Here is an 18274-nt window from a genome sequence, read left to right as displayed (position 1 = left end):
TTCTGTGCAACACACAACACTTATGACTAAAGTACATGACTTCATTGAATGACACACTTGTGACGGTTGTCGTGTTTTTTCCACTTCAGATGGGGAAGTTTAGTAACACTTCTTATGAAAACCCCCTTTGTAGGACTTGTGTAAGGTCAACCACCTCTCAAAAAACCTCAGCTGATCTGCATTTACTTCTATATTTCACTTCTGTTTACTTAACTTTACAGAACTGGAAACTGGTTATAAATACTTTCGAATGCATTTCACAATGTAGGTGAATAGCATGCTGTGGACATAAAGTAAAAATCTATATCCACAAACTTTTTACTTTTAAGCCAATGTATAAAATATGAATAAAACATATTCACGTTAAGGAAATCTATAACTGACTTTAACCAGAGAGGTGTAATTCACATGAAACCGGGGGAGATATAGGAGTCAAACACATCCAGGTCCAGGTCCTGGCTCAGCCCGTCTCTGTTGATGTTATCTGTCAAACTGTTATGGCTCCCCGTCTCCTGTTCAAAATAAATCATCACTGTTAGCTGGAATTCATGCCCAACCTTCACCCAAGAACATGCAGGGACAAGCTTAATAAGGTCAATGAGGAGCCTAATGACAGACAAAAGACATTGAGGTTAACCGTGGAGTTTTAACTGCCTGTTGAACCTGTTAAATAGATGAGGTACTGTAGCATATTCCCACGTTATTCAGATCACAGCCAGCAGTTAGCTTTGCACATACAGGAGGAATTCCTCTGGCTCTGTAACTATAGTCAACCAGCCCCTCTAAAGGTCACTAATTCCCAGTATTGATCTTTTAAGGTTTATTCAACTTCTTCAACTATTTGTTCCGTATGTTTTTTGGCCTTTAACTAGTCCTGCATACTTTCAGTTACAGAAACCGTTCAACTATCAAAATATTCAGCTCTTTAAGGACATTAGTGCTATGACTTGACTTGTTTCAACTATTTATACTTTTTAAAATAATAAGCTTTTTCCAATTTTTTTTTACAATGTAACTCAATGGAGAAAATCTTCAAATCCTCTTAAACCTACTCCACTTTGAAATGCTACTGCTTCTGCATACTTTCAGCTACAGACTTCATTTAAACTTTAAACGGGTTACAAGTCTTTGAACTATTAAGCTGTGATTCAGCTTTTTGATAACTTTTACAGTTTTTCATTTATCACAGTTTATGTTTTATGAAATTTTCAGACTATTTCAGATTTTATAATGGGTGTGTATTGCGTGGGTCGTTAAGGGCTAGAGTGCATCATCGTTAGAGTGCGGGAAACCTTTGAAATCTTTTGAAAATTTTCCGAACAAATTGCTCTGTAGCCCACAATTTTCACTCTTAATAGATATTTTTTTCCTCAAATTGTAGGAAATTTTGTGCCCGTCGCAGTCATGTAGCTATGGAATCAGTCGGACTTACACATTTGTCTCTAGGGTCCCAAAAGTGAGAGTAAGTCCAATAAGCTGCTCCATAGAGAGCAATGTTAAATCAGACGGGAAATATCTGAAAGAAAGTTGACAATGGCACTTTTCTATCCTGCTCCCATGATCCCATTTTTGACTCCACACACAAAAAAATGACATCAATGCATTCGGCAGAGACGCTTCTCTCTGATGATGACATTATTTTGCCGATTGGACTCACATTTTTTGTCTGAGAGACACTTTTATGACATGTATGTCTCTGGTTGACTCCTATTATAAACTGTCTCACTGAGGGTGCAGTGGCCATCACCACGGCAACGTTTGATTGCTGCTAGACAGCTGATTCACATCAGCCAATCAGAGCAGGCTGACTAACACATACACACACACATACACACACACACACACACAGAAGGTAACTGTATCTTAACAGGGAACTCAGGACAAGTTTTTTTTTCAAAATGAAATCTCTATAGAGTAACTCTATCTACTATATTTTGTCTAACGACAAACAGTTTTAAAAGTTCTAGCTGCTACTACTACTACAAACTATTACTAATAGGCCTACTACTACTGTTGCTGCTGCTGCTACTACTGCTACTACTACTATAACTTCTACTACTACTACTGCTTCTGTTCCTACTGATTCTACTACTACTGCTACAGCTGCTGCTCCTTCTGCTACTACTACTACTACTAATAATACTACTACTACTACTACTACTACTACGATTACTACTACTAATACTACTACTACTACTGCTTTTGCTACTAATACTACTACTACTACTACTACTACCGCTACTACTATTACTACTACTACTACTATTACTACTACTACTACTACCAGTGATGTTACTGCTACCACTACTGCTACTATTACTATTGCTCCTGCAGCTGTTCCTACTGCCTTGACTACTACTACTCCTGCTCCTTCTGCTACTACTTCTACTACTACTACTACTACTATTACTACAACTCCTACTGCTACTTTCCACCCAAATACCACTTTCTGTGTAACAACTTATAGATTTTAAAGGTTCATTTCACCCAAATACTACTCTCTCTCTCTCTCTCTCTCTCTCTCTCTGTCTCTGTTTGTGTTTAGCAATGCAGTTCATCTGTCTGATATACATACAAAGCATTTCTTCCTTCCGCCTATTCAGGAAATTCAAATTTACCACTTATTATTACAGTTTCGCTTCCAGCTTTTCTAGCAATGTATTTCAGCTCTCAGCTTCTTTAGCTAATGCAGTTCAGCTTCCAACTCTGCCAGCTGTGCATTTCATCTTCTAGGGTTTTCTGCAGTGCAATGCATTTGAGCTTTAACATTTTTAGGCAAGTCATTTCCCATTTCTGCATTTTCAGCAATGCTTTGCATTAAATTTCAGCTGTCAGCATTCCCACGCATTTTCAGCAGGAAAGGCATTTTCTAGTTAACATATTTTTATCCTTTCTGTTTCATACATACAAAAACACAAAAAAGTGTAAATACAATGCTAAAATGGTCACAGCCAGCAGCCAGTTAGCTTAGCTTTGCATAAAGACTGAAATCAGCTAGCCTGGCTCTTTAACTGAATAGTCAACCAGCTCCTCTAAAGGTCACATGTTAAAGCTTGATTGTTTACAAAAACCAAAGTGTAAAATAAACGCTAACATGAAACTAATGTCACAACCAGTTAGCTTAGCTTAGAATAAAGACTGGAAACTGCTAGCCTGGCTCTCTGACTGAATAGTCAACCAGCCCCTCTAAAGGTCACTAATTAACATGTTACATCTTGTTTGTTTAATATATACAAAAAGCTAAGAGTAGAAACAACGCTAAAAATGAAGCTCTGTGTGCTACCCTCCAAAAATGGCGACACGCCCCAGAATGCTCCGCGATTCCCATTCCCTATAGTCAGATAGCCCCTCTAAAGGTCACTAATTAATTATCATTTCTTGATTGTTTAATAGGCTACATACAAAAAACAAAGTGAAAAAACAGCTGTTGTTGTCTGTTGGGCTTGAGTTTGCCATGTTATGAATTGAGCATATTTTTTATGCTAAATGCAGTACCTATGAGGGTTTCTGGACAATATTTGTCATGTTTTGTGTTGTTAATGGATTTCCAATAATAAACATACATAAAATAAAATAAAATAGACAACATCCAAATAGTAGAGAGTAGGTGAGTAGAGTTTTAGTAATTCAAGTGTTCTGAGAGATAACTAGACTTCTGCTCCTCTTCATGGCTCTGTTTTCAGGCTTTCAAAAAAATCTAGCCCGTGATGGAAGATTTGGCCAATCACAGGTCATTTCAGAGAGAGCGTTCCTATTGGCTGTTCATTCAACGGCGGCAGCTGTCAATCACTTGCAAACACCGATCAAACGGTCAAACTCCGGCTGGTGGGCGGCGCTTGGTATTTCCTCAACTGATCTCAACATGGCTGCCGGGTCACAAACTTTCTCATTTTACAGCTAAACAGTACACTACAAGATGTTTCTGAAAACATTTGAGGCGAGAAATAGGCATTACAGTAACAGAATATTGATTCATATTTGATCAGCGCTGCCTAGTTTGACCGTTTGATGGCATGGATTGACAGCTGCTCTGAGACGGCAAGGCTCCAGCTTGTCTCTGATTGGTTGTTTTCCTCCTACGGTCTGTGAAATCTTGCAGATGCCATTAGGATCACCATTCAACGGGTAGGTCAAAGGTCGCAGGGGCCAGTCAGGCGTCCCATAACTGGGCGGCTGTGGCTCAGAGTGTAGAGCAGGGCGTCCACCAATCGGAAGGTCGGTGGTTAAATCCCCGGCTCCTCTGGTCACATGTCGATGTGTCCTTGAGCAAGACACTTAACCCCAAATTGCTCATCGGTGTGTGAATGAGTACTTAGATTAGATCCTGATGGACAAAGATGGCACCTTAGCAACCTCTGTCATCAGTGTATGAATGTGTGTGTGAATGGGTGAATGCTGACATGTAGTGTAAAGCGCTTTTAGTGGTCGGAAGACTAGAAAAGCGCTATATAACTGCAAGTCCATTTCGAGTAACAGTAGCACTGCATGTAGGTGGATCATAGAGACATTTATTAACATTTATTTACAAAACAATACAGCTCATAGCCAGGTGGAACATTCCACTTCATCCTCCTCCACGTTGGACAGTTGTGGGCAGTGATGACGGGCAGCGTACTCAGCCAAGTTGGGGAGTCCGTACACCACGCAGCAACTCGGGGTGCTGCGGGAGACCGCCATGTCATGCACCTTAGACCACACACCAGTTTTGACATCAAAGCACTCAACATCATGGGTGGTGGTTAAGCCGTTGAAGCCCCCGACCACAAAGAGACGGTCATCGATCACTGCGATGCCGAAGTTACTGCGGGAGCTCAGCATGGAGGGCACATCGTCCCAGGTGTTAGTGTGCGGGTTGTACTTCTCAGCAGTCTGCAGAAAGCTGGTTCCACTGAAACCGCCAACCTTTAACAGAAAAGGTGAAATATGAAGTCGGGACCACTACTACTACTATTTTTCTGTTTTGTTCTCTTGTAAGGCCCGATCAGACAGAGTGTGTTTTAGCAGCCTGGGTTGGCTTTTTGTAATTGTTGTTTAATGAAGCGTTTTGCACGCTGCTTTTGCGTTGCTGAGCGCCTCGTGTTTATACAGAAGCTCCCTGAACGCCTCGAGTTGAAAAAAATTCAACTCAGAGCGGAAAAGCAATCAACTTTATCAGCATTTTTTCTCATCTCATGGTGACTTTTGCTGGATACCCAAAGCTATTTATAGTTTACCAACCAGAGTTTCCATGGTCTGAACAGAAAACAGCAGGAGGCAAATTAGTGCGGTGGCCTACTTGAGATTTCGGTTAAGTTTTCAATAGTTTAAACTGCACTATTAACTATTTCGGTCGCACACAGTTCATAGTTTGAGATACGGTAACGCTCATTTGGTGGTTGCCTAGCAACAAATGAAATAATAAGACGCAGCTAACTACAAAAAACACTTCGTCTGATGGGACAACAAAAAGGCAGTGTGTCATGAGGATATGAGACACACTGCATCTATTCACTGCATTACTGTATGTAGGGCAGTAACTAACAATTATTTTCATTATTGATCAGTCTGCTGATTATTTTCTTAATTGATAGCTTAGTCTATAAAATATTACAGTGAATAATGTCCATTACAATTTCCCAAAGCACAATTTGAAAAATTTAAATGTTCGTTGTTTGATCCGACCAAAACTTATAAACTATAATATATTATAAAATAAGATATTCAGTTTAATATCGTGGAAAACAAAGAAAAGCAGCAAACCTTCACTCTTGAGAACACTTGAAAAATGACATAAACAATTACTGGATTATCCAGCCCGTTCTCATTCCCAGGGCGTCAAATACTGCGGCTTTATCACGGCCTTCAGTGTGTGTGATACCACCGCACAGGGCACCCTTTAGCACCAGTATGAGATGCACCAGGCTTTCCATTATCTACAATGTTTCTCTGGCTTTCAATGATATGTGTTAATCTAATTGAAACCTCTGCCAGCAACATACTTTCGTGCCTTTGTGTCTCTGTGTGTTTCTGTGTTATGTGAATATCAGCATTGTTCAATGTGCTTACTGCAAAGACATGGTCTGCATAGGCGATGACCCCAATTCCACTGCGCCTGTTGCCCATGGAGGCGATCAGTGTCCACTGGTCGGTCTCTGGGTTGTAACATTCAGCTGATGACAGGCACTCGCTCCAAGTGACGCCACCGCAAATGTACACCTGGAGAGAATTAAAGAATTAATTTAGAAGTAATTTCTAGACTTATTTCCACACCTTTGGGGATCAAACTAGCAAGTTGCATAGTTAAATTATATGGGGATTTTTGTTCAATTTAAACTTTGTTTTTCTTTAGTCAAGCTAGAGATGTGCAACTTCTGTGCTCTCCCTGCTCTCACACAGAGCTTTCTGAATTATTCAGAGCTGCTCTTTAGCTCCACTCACCTTGCCATGGAGGGTTGTGCAGCTGGCGCCGCTCCTCTGCTCATGCATGGTGGCAATAAAAGTCCATTGGTTGATTCCGGGCTGATAGCGCTCAGCAGTTCTGAGTTGCTCACGTCCATCATAACCTCCCAAGGCATATATGCACCCGTCCAACACAGTTACGCTGACATAGCAGCGGCTTACGTGCATTTGTGACACCTCATGCCAGGTGTGCGTGCCCAGGTCAAACCTGTGCACAGAGTTTAGCTCAACTCTGTCAAAGCCACCGACACAGTAAACTGATCCATCGAGGAAAACCAAGCCGTGGTAGGCCCGGGGAGCCTCCTCATTGTTTGTTACATTTACCCAGCGGTCAGCACGGACATCGTACGCCTCAATGGCATTGGTGGGACTGCGGCCGCTCCAGCCTCCAACGGCAAACAGAATGGCAGTGGGCAGTCGTGGGCGGACCAAGCCAGAGAACCTCTTTGTTTGTTGGTCAAGCATGGCTTGCAGGGTTCTGTTGAGAATGAGTCGACACTCTTCGCTTGCCCTCGCCAGTTCGTTGTTGCTCACACAGCCTTTCAAGTATCCTGGACTCATTAAAGCCAGCCTGACCTACACAGAGACATGAGGACAGAAGTTGGAATTAAATAGTCTAAAATATAGCCCAACCAATATTGACATGGCCGATTTTAGCTTATCAAAGATATATTGTATTAGCATACGTTGGCCTTTAAGTAACAAGAAATTGCAGTACAGAAATGACAAACATATGATACTTCATATCTAAACATTGTAGATAATGGAAAGCCCGGTGCATCTCATAACATATCTCATACTTCTATTCATAGATTCATCAGAATCCTACAATAGTTGGAAAGGGTTTCATACAGAGATCTCATAGATATATCTACATTTCTCTTAATCTTAATAAACCCATTAAGCATTTTGCATTTGTAAAGACAGGAACACAATTTATTGCCTGGTCTAGAATAGGACTCAATATGACTTGGTCTCAGTTTTGATTTTGTCCCCTTTACATCTGGCCTTGACTGTGCCGACTTTACTAAGGGGGTTTTGACAGCCCTGATCACACTGTTGTATTCGTAACACCTTTAGCAGGATGTGAAATATGCAAATCAAAAGTTAATGTAGTAGCGGCTGACGAATTGTTCGTCATCTTTCACTTACGTTAGTCAAAAGCAGAGGGATGTAATCTCTGCGTTCCTCACTTGCATGGGCGATCCAGCGAAGGATGGCCTCAAACACTGTTTCCTCCTGCTTCACATTGAGTTGGTCCTTATCAATGATTTTAACAAGATCCTGCGCAGAGAGCAGCAGGAAGTCTTCTGAGGTGGCAGCAACCTCCTCAAAGTGATTCAGCATGAAAAGGAAGGCCTTGTGGTTCATTTCAGGGGTGTAATAGACGCCTGTGAACCACCAGATGCCGATGCAGTTCTGGGGGGTCAGCTGCTCCTCCAGAAAGGAGCAGCAGACTTGTACGATGCCCATTATATTGAACTGGTCTGCTGCTACAAAAAGCTCTTGTACATTGTCTTGCGTTACAGGAACAGAGTCAGTGTAGGCAAAGTCAATGATGAGCTTCATCATGTCAACTGACACATTGGGGATGTCAAAGTCCCGACTGCCTGAGTTTGACCAGTGAGTGAAGAGCGCTCTGTGAGGCAGGAAGGAAGCAAAACAAGGGTTTGAAAATAAAGTGGTCCACGTTTTCCCTTCATATTCACACTTCATAGAATAATAATATAAATATATACCCCATATTGCACTTTTCAGAACAGATGTGACTAACAGAAAACAAATGCAAGTGCATTAACCCTTAGAGACACACATAAACCTATTTTTGTCTTTTTTTCAGAGGGGACAGGGTATCTTTAGGGGGAGATAGCAGGTCAGCCGTATATGTCACATAGAAGTGGTGTACATCATCATTGCACATAGTATCTGAAGATTAATTTGACATGCAGCTCAGTACTGTGTGTCAAGTTGTTCTAGTCATAAAATAGAAAAAGCCATGCTGTGATTTGGTTTAAAAAACTTTTGACATTTGGAGATTTCTGCAAGAATCGCATTTTTTGGCGACTGGATGGCGAGCACTTCTGTTCTGCAAACTGCTCAGAAATCCCCGTATTGCGAATATACCTAGGAAAGCCATCCATCCTCTGAATGCTCTAGGTCTCTAGTTTGTGGTTATACAGTTTCAAGAGGCTGTGATTATCCTAGAGGTCACCACAGGTCATTTTATATAGTGAGGTTAAGTTTAAAAAATGATCTCACTACAATTATATGGTGGCTAACAATTGGGCTCATTTAATCCACAAGAGTCTCAGCTTTACAGTCATACCCAATTTATGTGATTCCAAGACTATTTAGGCCCCAGTATGCAGAAATGTTCAAATACATGAGCGAAAATGACACTTCAGATATCTTGAGGTCAGAGGTCAAGGGACCCCTTTGAAAATTGCCATGCCAGTTTTTGCTTGACAAAATATACATAAACATTTGGAGCGTTATTTAACCTCCTTCACTACAAGCTAGTATGACACGGTTGGTACCAATTGATTCCTTAGCTTTCATATGATGCCAGTATCTTCCCTCTATAGCTTTAAAATTGAGCCCGCTACAACCTCCGAAAGATCGATTGTGTTAATGCGTTAAAGAAATTAGTGGCCAACCCACAAACCAACTCACTTGAAGTATGAGCTGCAGTTGCAGAGGATGATCTTGTGCACGTGAAATTCAACCTTGTCCACTCTGATCACCGCGTCACAAAGCTGTTGCTCCAGACGGAGCTCGTTATACACAGGCATCTTTACTTTTCAGTATGAGGATTTTTTAATCTTGATATCTAAGGTGCAGGTTTCTCTCCCGACTATCTGATTCTGTGTGAAACTTCTGCTTCTGCACAGAGGTGATGACGGGATTCTAGAAGGGACCATTATGATACCTCAGAATCAGCAGGCTCCATTCCAATGACAAATTCTATAGAATAAAAAGTTAATTTACAGAATGGGCAGCGTAACTTCTTGTTATGACTTCTTCCTGTAATGCACATTCATCTGTGTAATCAAGTTGTTTTTTTTAGGTGGCTAAAATATATTTTTCTTTCTTTTCGAAAAAAGTCATAAAAAGGTCATAGTATAGTGTGTCGAAAAAAAGTCATAAAAAGTCATAGTATTATGTGTTGAAAAAAAGTCATAAAAGTCATAGTATAGTATGTTGAAAAAAGCCATAGTATAGTATGTCGAAATAAAGTCATAGTATAGTATGTTGAAAAACGTCATAAAAAAAGTCATAGTATAGTGTGTCAAAAAAAATCATAAAAAAATCAAAGCATAGTAGTCTAAAAATGTCATAAGAAAGTCATAGTATAATATGTCAAAAAAAGTTGTAAAAATAGTCACAATACAGTATGTCGAAAAAAGTCATAGTATAGTATGTCGAAAAAAATTGTAAAAATAGTCACAGTATAGTATGTCCAAAAAAATTATAAAAGTAGTCTGTCAAAAAAAGTCATTGTATAGAATGTAAAAAAGAAAAGTCATAAAAAAGTCACAGTATAGTATGTCCAAAAAAATTATAAAAGTAGTCTGTCGAAAAAAGTCATTGTATAGAATGTAAAAAAGAAAAGTCATAAAAAAGTCATAGTATAGTATGTCGAAAAAAATTGTAAAAATAGTCACAATACAGTATGTCGAAAAAGTCATAATATAGTATGTCGAAAAAATTATAAAAGTAGTCACAGTATAGTATGTCGAAAAAAGTCATAGTATAGTCTGTCGAAAAAGTGTTAAAAAAAAGTCATAATACGGTATGTCGAAAATAGTCATAGTATAGTGTGTCGAAAAAAATTGTAAAAATAGTCACAGTATAGTATGTCCAAAAAAATTATAAAAGTAGTCTGTCAAAAAAAGTCATTGTATAGAATGTAAAAAAGAAAAGTCATAAAAAAGTCATAGTATAGTATGTCGAAAAAAAGTCATAGAAAATATGTTGAAAAAGTTATAAAAACATCACAGTTCCCTGATTGTTTTCTATTCCAGTCGTGTGGCACTGCTGCACTTATCCTAACACCAAGTGCCATTAAAATATCTGGCCCACTGATAGGGAGTCCTGCCAAGCATGTAGTGGGGGAGGGGAGTCAGAGGTCAGAGAGGACTAAAAACATGTGAAGTTAAAAATGAGAAAACAGTTGGGAATCTTGAGTATGAAGGGAAGGAACTGAGATTGATATTTATGTGGGAGAGAGGGTAAAAGCTTACCAAAAGTTGTGCAATCTGAGCATTTGAAAGCAGAATCAGAGAATGACTTTCCCCCAAAGGGAGGAACTGCTTGCAGGAAGGAGATAAGGGAAGTATTTTTTCGGATTGAAATTCCTCCACCAAATTCAACCAATAAAAAAAAAGGTCTGCCTAAATATCCAGCTCTGTTGCTTGTGTGCAGATTACTGGTATGTATATCATCATAGTAGACTATAATTATAGTAGACTATATATAGTCTACTATGATGAGTTGACTCAGGGTCATGATGAGTATCAGATGAGTTGACTCATGGTCATGATGAGTATCTGTCATCCTCTACTGACAATACCGGAATTTCCCAAAATTGCCTGACTAGTTTCAATTTCGCTTACTTACCATGTTTTAAGCAATGACGTAACAGGGGAAGCCTTCAGTAGGCTGGTAGACTACGAGAGAGACAGGAGTGTCTCCGAGCTCTTTCCCTCTTCTTCCAGGGAAAATAAGGGAGTCGACTTTATAAGAATCTTTTACTTTCAATATCAGTCACACTCTTGTTAGATAGGGCTTTGGGGCTTTTTATTACCGGACATATCATTTGGCTACAAGACCTACTGGATACAATGTTTTTCTGTTACATATTGTTGGTGGTTTCTTTGATGAATTGTCTGCAGGACTTCCGAGTGTCCAGTTGTGGTAAGTTTTTCTGACTAGTCTGTCTATAGAAGTGGTTATTATCTGCCTTAGTGATAACTCTTATTGTTAGTGAGGCGTTTTTACATAGATGCCATCATATATAACACAGCTTATAGTTGATGTTTTTAATGTTATGTTTAATGTTCACAGCACTTGTAGTCTATTTATCACAAGGACCGCTAGAGTAACTCTTTCCTGTCCAATAACCCTCTACAACACCTCACACGTGTCTAACAGAGACCTCTCAGCTTTATAGTTTCCGTCTCAACCAAACTCCATTCTGTTCTTGCTGTTGAATTAAACACATCTACATTTGCACAACCTCAGTTATTTTTTATTTAAGAACAAACATTGTAACTTGCACACTTTGCTAATGTATATATAATAGGTTATTCTATGTTGGTTTTTGTATGCTAGTTGTAGTAATCCTGTATATTTATAGTGTATTCCAATGTTCTTTATATTGTGTATTCTATAGATATATTTCTCTAGTGTTGATATGTATATTTTATTTACTGTTCAGGTGCATTGCCTAGATAACCTGCTGCTGTAACACAATAATTTCCCAATTTGGGATCAATAAAGTACTTCTATCTATCTATCTATCTATCTATCTATCTATCTATCTATCTATCTAATCAGATGTGGTGAAACATGGCAGTTATTGCTTCAACTAATTTATTAAAAAATCTTGTCATATCATATTCTTTCATTTTTTAAATTATTTGTTTGATTTTCTTTCCTTATTGTTTACTATATGTACTGTAGTAGGCTATAGTAATGTGGTTGTGATGCATTATATGTATTAGCCTCTGTGGATAGTGGTGTAGTAATGAACAAACCATTTGTTATCCCTCTTTTCTCACATTCTGAATATTATACCATTGTGAACTTTGGACATGCTGTGGCAGTACCTACTGTACATATTATAAATATGGTCTTGCAAATTAAGCACATTTGAATTTGGAGTAAGCTAGTTGGCTATATTCACTCACCCACTGCTAGACTACTGTTCTAAAAGTGAAACTGTGACATTCAATATCTTAAAAAAACTGGTTTGAACTGTTGTAATCACAGGAGAATAACCACAGACCATAGTATTAATTAAGTTAACCTATAATTATATTGATTTATTCAGTGATTGACTAGAAATGCAAATATATGTTGATTCAAAAAACATAACTACATAATGTAAAATTAAAATATCTTTTGGAGTGTGTGCAACATACCATACCAGTACTTATGGAAAGATAGCCATTCTATTTAGGAAAAATATAAATACACTGAGTAAACAAACAAAAACACTGTTATATGATTCAGTATATAACACTTATTAACATTTGGTGTGTGTGAAATGTGAAATGTTTGGCATGCGCATCTGAATCTGATTGCTAATTTTACATCAAACTGTTTTAAAATCACAACCCTTTTCTGTGTTACAGATGAAAACTGTGCAGATAAACCCGTATTCACTCCATCCAGACTGGTAGTGAAGTTTGGTGACCCAGCCTCTGCCAGCTGCTCTGTGTGTCAGCATGCTTGCCTCGGCAACTTATTTGATGTGGAAAGCCCTGTGGGAGACAAGACAACAAATGGAACCACGGTTTCATGGAGGGTTGACAGACTGACTGAATGGCGCATATCTCCCATTTGCTATTATAATAATGATACTACTAATGACCAGTGTTGTACCAAACTGCCTATTACTGTCTACCGTAAGTAAACAAAATACTGTTGCTAGTGATGGTTTAAACATTTATAATCTAAATGAGTAATAAAACATCTTGGGTAGAAGTTTAGATTGTGTATTTGTCTCTCTGTTCGTCTCCACAGAGCCTCCTGATAATGTGTCCATCAGCTTTGTTGATCTCACTGGGCCGATGTTGAAGGGTCACCCGTACACTCTGCAGTGTACAGTACAGCATGTGGCTCCTGCTGAAAACCTCATAGTGACCTTCTACAGAGGACAGACAGTACTGGGTCAACAACAGTCCAACAATCCAGTGAAGAAACCAGTGACTGAGATCTTCACTCTGAACATCACCACGAGTAAAGAAGATGATGGAGCCCTGTTCTGGTGTGAAGCAAAGCTAGAACTGGGACCTGAAGGACCACAGCTCCCTCCAGTGGTGATGTCACAAAAAATCACCGCCATTGTCCAATGTAAGTCTGACAAGAAAACATCAATGCACCTTGACACCCTTGGTTATCATGTTGGTCTCTTTTGCAAAGAATCAGTTTTTTGATCTGTTACTAAAAGCTGCACTAATCTATATTTTTTATTAGCAATATATCACATCAATACTTGAAAGTGAAAGGGGTCGCTTGTAGTGATGAATCCACAGATAATTATCACCAGACTCCACAGTTCTCCTCTTATACTTTTATAGTGTATTTCAAAATACCAAACTTGTTCATAAACTGAAAACACACTGTGAAAGGGTGAATTGTTGTAAGACGAAAACACGGACAACTCCAAAACCGGATAACGCCGTGGTAGTGACCTGTCAATCACAAGGTAGCCACGTCCTAAAGCATACCCTCCTTTATGGTCTATTTGCCTCTAAATGGGACCATAATTTACTAAATGAACATCATGCTGTATTGAAGAAGACTTAAAACTAGCGATTGAGACCATAAACTCATGTTTACAATGTTTACTGAGGTAATAAATCAAGTGAGAAGTAGGCTCATTTTCTCATAGACTTCTATACAATCAGACTTCTTTTTGCAACCAGAGGAGTCTCCCCCTGAGCTCAGTGACTCTAACTTCTCTGAACACAGTGAAAATAAGCTCTGTGGGAAACGTTTATGATACGTACATGTTTTGTTCAGCAAGATAATCTTCACTAATGAACACCACTTTTATGATTTGTGAAGTGTGAATGCTATCGCCAGAAGTAAAAAGCTAACGTTAGGCTATAAACAAACAACACCACAGTCACATGAGCGTGAGTACACAATGAGGCTGTAAAGGCGGACGAGTCGGCGTTTAGTAGTCTCATTTAGCCACTTGTTAGCAACCGCCTTTTATAAGACACATAAAGGCTTCAAAATTCACGAGTGGGGTATTTATTGATGTATTTTTATGTCATAGAACAAAACATTAAAATCTCGTAAGCTTATGTTAACCACAGACCTTATTTCAGGCCTCTATGTAAAAACCCATTGACTTCCAGACGAGGGAACCAAAAGTGCTAAAATGCTAACTCATTGCTGGGTTTTAGGACTCATTCCTGTAGCACTCTATACAGTAAGATGATCATATGTTTCGTACATAAAACACCAATCTGCAAAGGAACTATTATTATTATTATAGCTACAGCTGTTCCTGTAAATAAAGGTGGTGGATTAAAAGATGAAATATTTTCCTCTATGTTTTGGAGTAGTAGCAGAAACTGAAAGTGGAGTACAACAGCCTGTTAGGACGGTACTTTCCACCACTTCTCTACACAATGTGTCTTATATCTACATCAATGGACTTTCAGTTTAAATTTCAAAAAATTGTTCCCATGTTACTGTAATGATGTGTTGTATTTCTTCCTCAATCGACACACAGATGGGCCTCATCTAGAGGGGTCATTACATCCAGATCCAATCACCGTAACGGAAGGAAACCCTCTACAACTGAATTGCTCGGCTGTGGGAAACCCCAGCCCCTCGTACACCTGGAAACTCCCATCAAACAACCCATCCACCTCCAAGAGCAGCGTTCTCAACATCAACTCTGTAACTTCTGCGGATAAAGGGCTGTACACCTGTTCTGTCGGAAACTACCTAGGGGGTGTCACTGTGAAGTTTGACGTGGATGTAAAAGGTGAGTTTTACTGTCCAGTCTTCAGGGTTATGACTGTTACTGGAAAGTTAGTGCAACCACTATTTGCTTTCACATGCTGCTTTCTCACAGCAGTTGAGAATTGATGCTAACACACATGACATCAAGAAGGAAGTTCATTGTGGTTTTTGGTTTGACGTGAGATATTCTCTGTTCCTTTTTCTCTTTACCCATCCCCCTCACCCAACTCTCTGCAGGAAACAACACGGTAGTCATTATAGGTGTGATAGTAGCAGTTGTTGTTCTGGCTGTCATCTTGGGCCTGATTGTATACAGCTCTCACTACAAACACAAAACGGGAAACTACAACCTGAAGGATGTTTCTGTTGCACTTTCAACGCTCTTACCTGCCAACTGCGGAGTAAAGTCTGCGGCCTGATGAAAATGTGTAGCCTATGGTAGGGGTGTGACGAAATATCGTGCGACGAAATGCATTGTCGGGACGAAAAACTGGATCGCGATATCAGAGCATAATAGGTACTACGTACATATGGGGCTCCGGGGCTGAAGCTGCAGCCTCTCAGGGTACAACTCATGCTCAGTAAAATCTGGTCTGCCCTCGCTGAAATTGAACCAAACAATCGTAACGCACGGCCGCAGCTTCTCTGTCGGAGCTCCACACACATCAACACACACACAGCGCAGTCAGTGAACAGCTGATCAGAGAGGCCGCGGTGGAGAGACGAGTTGACGCTACGCTCGTTGCTAAGTGCAATAAAACTTTGTTATTATACCTGTTCAACAAGCATAAACACGATGAAACGGTTAAACATGGAGGAAAGCAACGTGTCGATCTGCTCTGTCCGCTGTCTCTCATCCACCGCTGCTGTTTACACAAGCACAGCGCGTTGGCTCGGCGGCTAACAGCGCGTTGGCTCGGCGGCTAACAGCGCGTTGGCTCGGCGGCTAACAGCGCGTTAAAATATTGTATCGTATCGAGATCGTGAACCCAATAACGTGTATCGTGTATCGTGTATCGTGTATCGTGTATCGTATCGTATCGTGAGCTGAGTGAATCGTCACACCCCTAGTGTATGGACATTTGTTGCGTCTCTTTCTCCCTCACTAATGACATAAAATGCCTCAAATAATAAAAAGGAGTTTAAGTCAAGTTTCAACTTGTGTTAACCTAAATACTGAATGGAACAAGTCACTAGATCTCTTATACCCAACTGCTGTGTTCGCAGAATATTAAGTTACATAGCGTTACACAGCGTTACACAGTGTTACACGGTGTCACCCGATTCGACTGTCATCAGGCCATTAAATAGGCATTATCAGTCTCTCTAAGCACCATAGATGTGGGTCATTAGGGGCCTACTACGCCTACTACGTTGTAAAAGTGAAAGTAAAACTTAAAAGCAACACGTTCAAACATGTATAACTGATTGAAATGTCACGTTTTGAACACAAACAAAAAGGATTCTTTAGGTTTAGGCAATAAAACTACAACTTCTTAAGACAGATGCACAGAGTTACACGTATAAAGGAGAGATGTATACAGCTCAGCTTATTTCATTACTACAAAAAATTTAAATATCTCTGTAAAGTTAAAAGTGCTGCTTTTGTTACTATTGTCATCATTTCAGCGTTTCACATGTCCTCTGTTTCATAAACTGTCACTTCATTGGTTTTTAAGTCCTGTCAAAGACTGCAGTTGAAAAGTAGCTGGCTTGCTAACTCCGGCGCATTTACAGAAATGTTGATTCATGTGCGTTGTCCTAAAGCACACACATATGTGAATATAAAATATCACAGTTGTAAGACCGATTCCAGCTGCAGTTTTATGCAGAATTATAGTGTATTGATTATGGATGTAGAGTGGTGAAAGAGAAAATTTTACATTCTAGTATACTGATTGTTTGATATTAAGAAATGTATAAGTTATCTATTAAATGAGCACAGGCTATTAATGTAAATTGATTTATGCAAGACTCACAAGTGAAAGTAGCCTGGTTTATATATACAGTTCTTTTTAATAAGTGAAATAGTGAATTAGAACAATCAAATAAAAAAAAAAAACAGTTTGCCAAGGGAAATGGGGAACTATAGGTTCATGTTAACAAGTCGATATTATGTGGTGCTTATTTGGCCACATTTTACTGAAACATCCAATACAGCTGTTAAATATGCTGCTTTACTATTTCTCTCTGTTGTATTTCGGTTATGTTACTATAAAGGACTTCATAACTTAGTCTTCAGAGATGTACTGTATATATAAAGCTTAAATACTATGTGAAAATGCTCACATTGAACTTCACAGCTATGTTAAACCACTGAAAGCTTGTGCCTGACCGCAGCTAGAGCAACAGTTTCCGTGTGCATACATTCTTCGTGTGGCTATATTTGTGTGTATGTGTGTGTGTTGTATTAATGCGCTCGCTTAGTGACACTGAAAAAGAGGAATTCATGTAAGCAACAACTGTATAATAATGAACTGCGCACTGGAACTCAAATAAGGAAATATTGTATAAGCTTTGACCATGTTTATTTTAAAAATTGTAAATAAATGATCACTTTTTGCAATGAGATGCATCCCAGACACTTTTATTGATATTCTATTGTATTTAAGGCAGTTGAAAATACATAGAAGAATATTAAATGGAGGCAGTGTTAAAACACCACAATATTAATGCACCAGTATGTTAAAAATACGACATTATCTGCTCTCTATTTCCTAATTATGTTAACTTAAAGTATTACAGTCACAGATTGGCCTTAGATTCCCGTAATCCAATGTCTGACCTTGCCTGAAAGATTGAAAGCGTTCTCACTAAGTTTTACAGTCAGACAAAATGGCAAGTAGACTACAGCAAACCCCCAAAGTACTGATGTAACTGGTATACGTAATTATAGATTTCCTGTTTATGAGATTCTTCATCGTTAGGCTAACTGGACTCTTTAAGATCTCTTTTTGATCTCTGAGGCTTTTACGGGAATCTCCACTGCGAGTAAATACATCCCAGAAATGTTTCACTCCCACTCTTTTCCTCCCGTCCATTACCACATCTCCTCTCCTATGAGGAAGAAACTTGGAGGAGATGAGAAGAGGAAAAAGGGCATGAGAAACTTTATTTTCGATCA

At 39.2% G+C, this 18274-nt stretch overlaps 2 protein-coding genes across 7 annotated transcripts in view; one reads left to right on the top strand and one right to left on the bottom strand.

Annotated features, from left to right (window-relative positions):
- LOC119485453 (vascular cell adhesion protein 1-like) overlaps positions 1-18274 on the top strand; it is a 57783-nt gene that overhangs the window by 6408 nt on the left and 33101 nt on the right. For 3 of the 5 annotated variants that reach the window (XR_005206271.1, XM_037765082.1, XM_037765081.1), the window contains exon 5: positions 12798-13070. Coding sequence is in view for 4 of the 5 variants with exons in the window: in XM_037765082.1 (XP_037621010.1) it covers positions 12798-13070 (273 nt within the window). In the remaining variant the exon portion in view is untranslated. Of the gene's footprint in view, positions 1-12797; positions 13071-13188; positions 13519-14914; positions 15173-15387; positions 17720-18274 lie in introns of those variants that run through there. The other 2 variants (XM_037765080.1, XM_037765083.1) reach the window with 2 other exon arrangements.
- On the bottom strand, positions 4489-9303 carry LOC119485455 (kelch-like protein 10). 2 transcript variants are annotated; one of them, XM_037765084.1, is made up of 5 exons: positions 9112-9303; positions 7591-8101; positions 6418-7014; positions 6046-6195; positions 4489-4902 (listed from the first exon to the last, which is right to left on the bottom strand). In XM_037765084.1, exons 1-5 carry the CDS (start codon positions 9228-9230, stop codon positions 4540-4542), a joined length of 1740 nt encoding a protein of 579 aa, XP_037621012.1. In that variant the 5' UTR covers positions 9231-9303; the 3' UTR covers positions 4489-4539. The 2 variants fall into 2 exon arrangements, with proteins under 2 accessions (XP_037621012.1, XP_037621013.1); XM_037765085.1 differs by having other exon boundaries at positions 7591-8077.

Source organism: Sebastes umbrosus, chromosome 3, assembly GCF_015220745.1.
Source record: "Sebastes umbrosus isolate fSebUmb1 chromosome 3, fSebUmb1.pri, whole genome shotgun sequence".
NCBI lineage: Eukaryota > Metazoa > Chordata > Actinopteri > Perciformes > Sebastidae > Sebastes > Sebastes umbrosus.
Note: the sequence above shows the minus strand (reverse complement) of the source record. Positions and strands in the feature narration are given on the sequence as shown.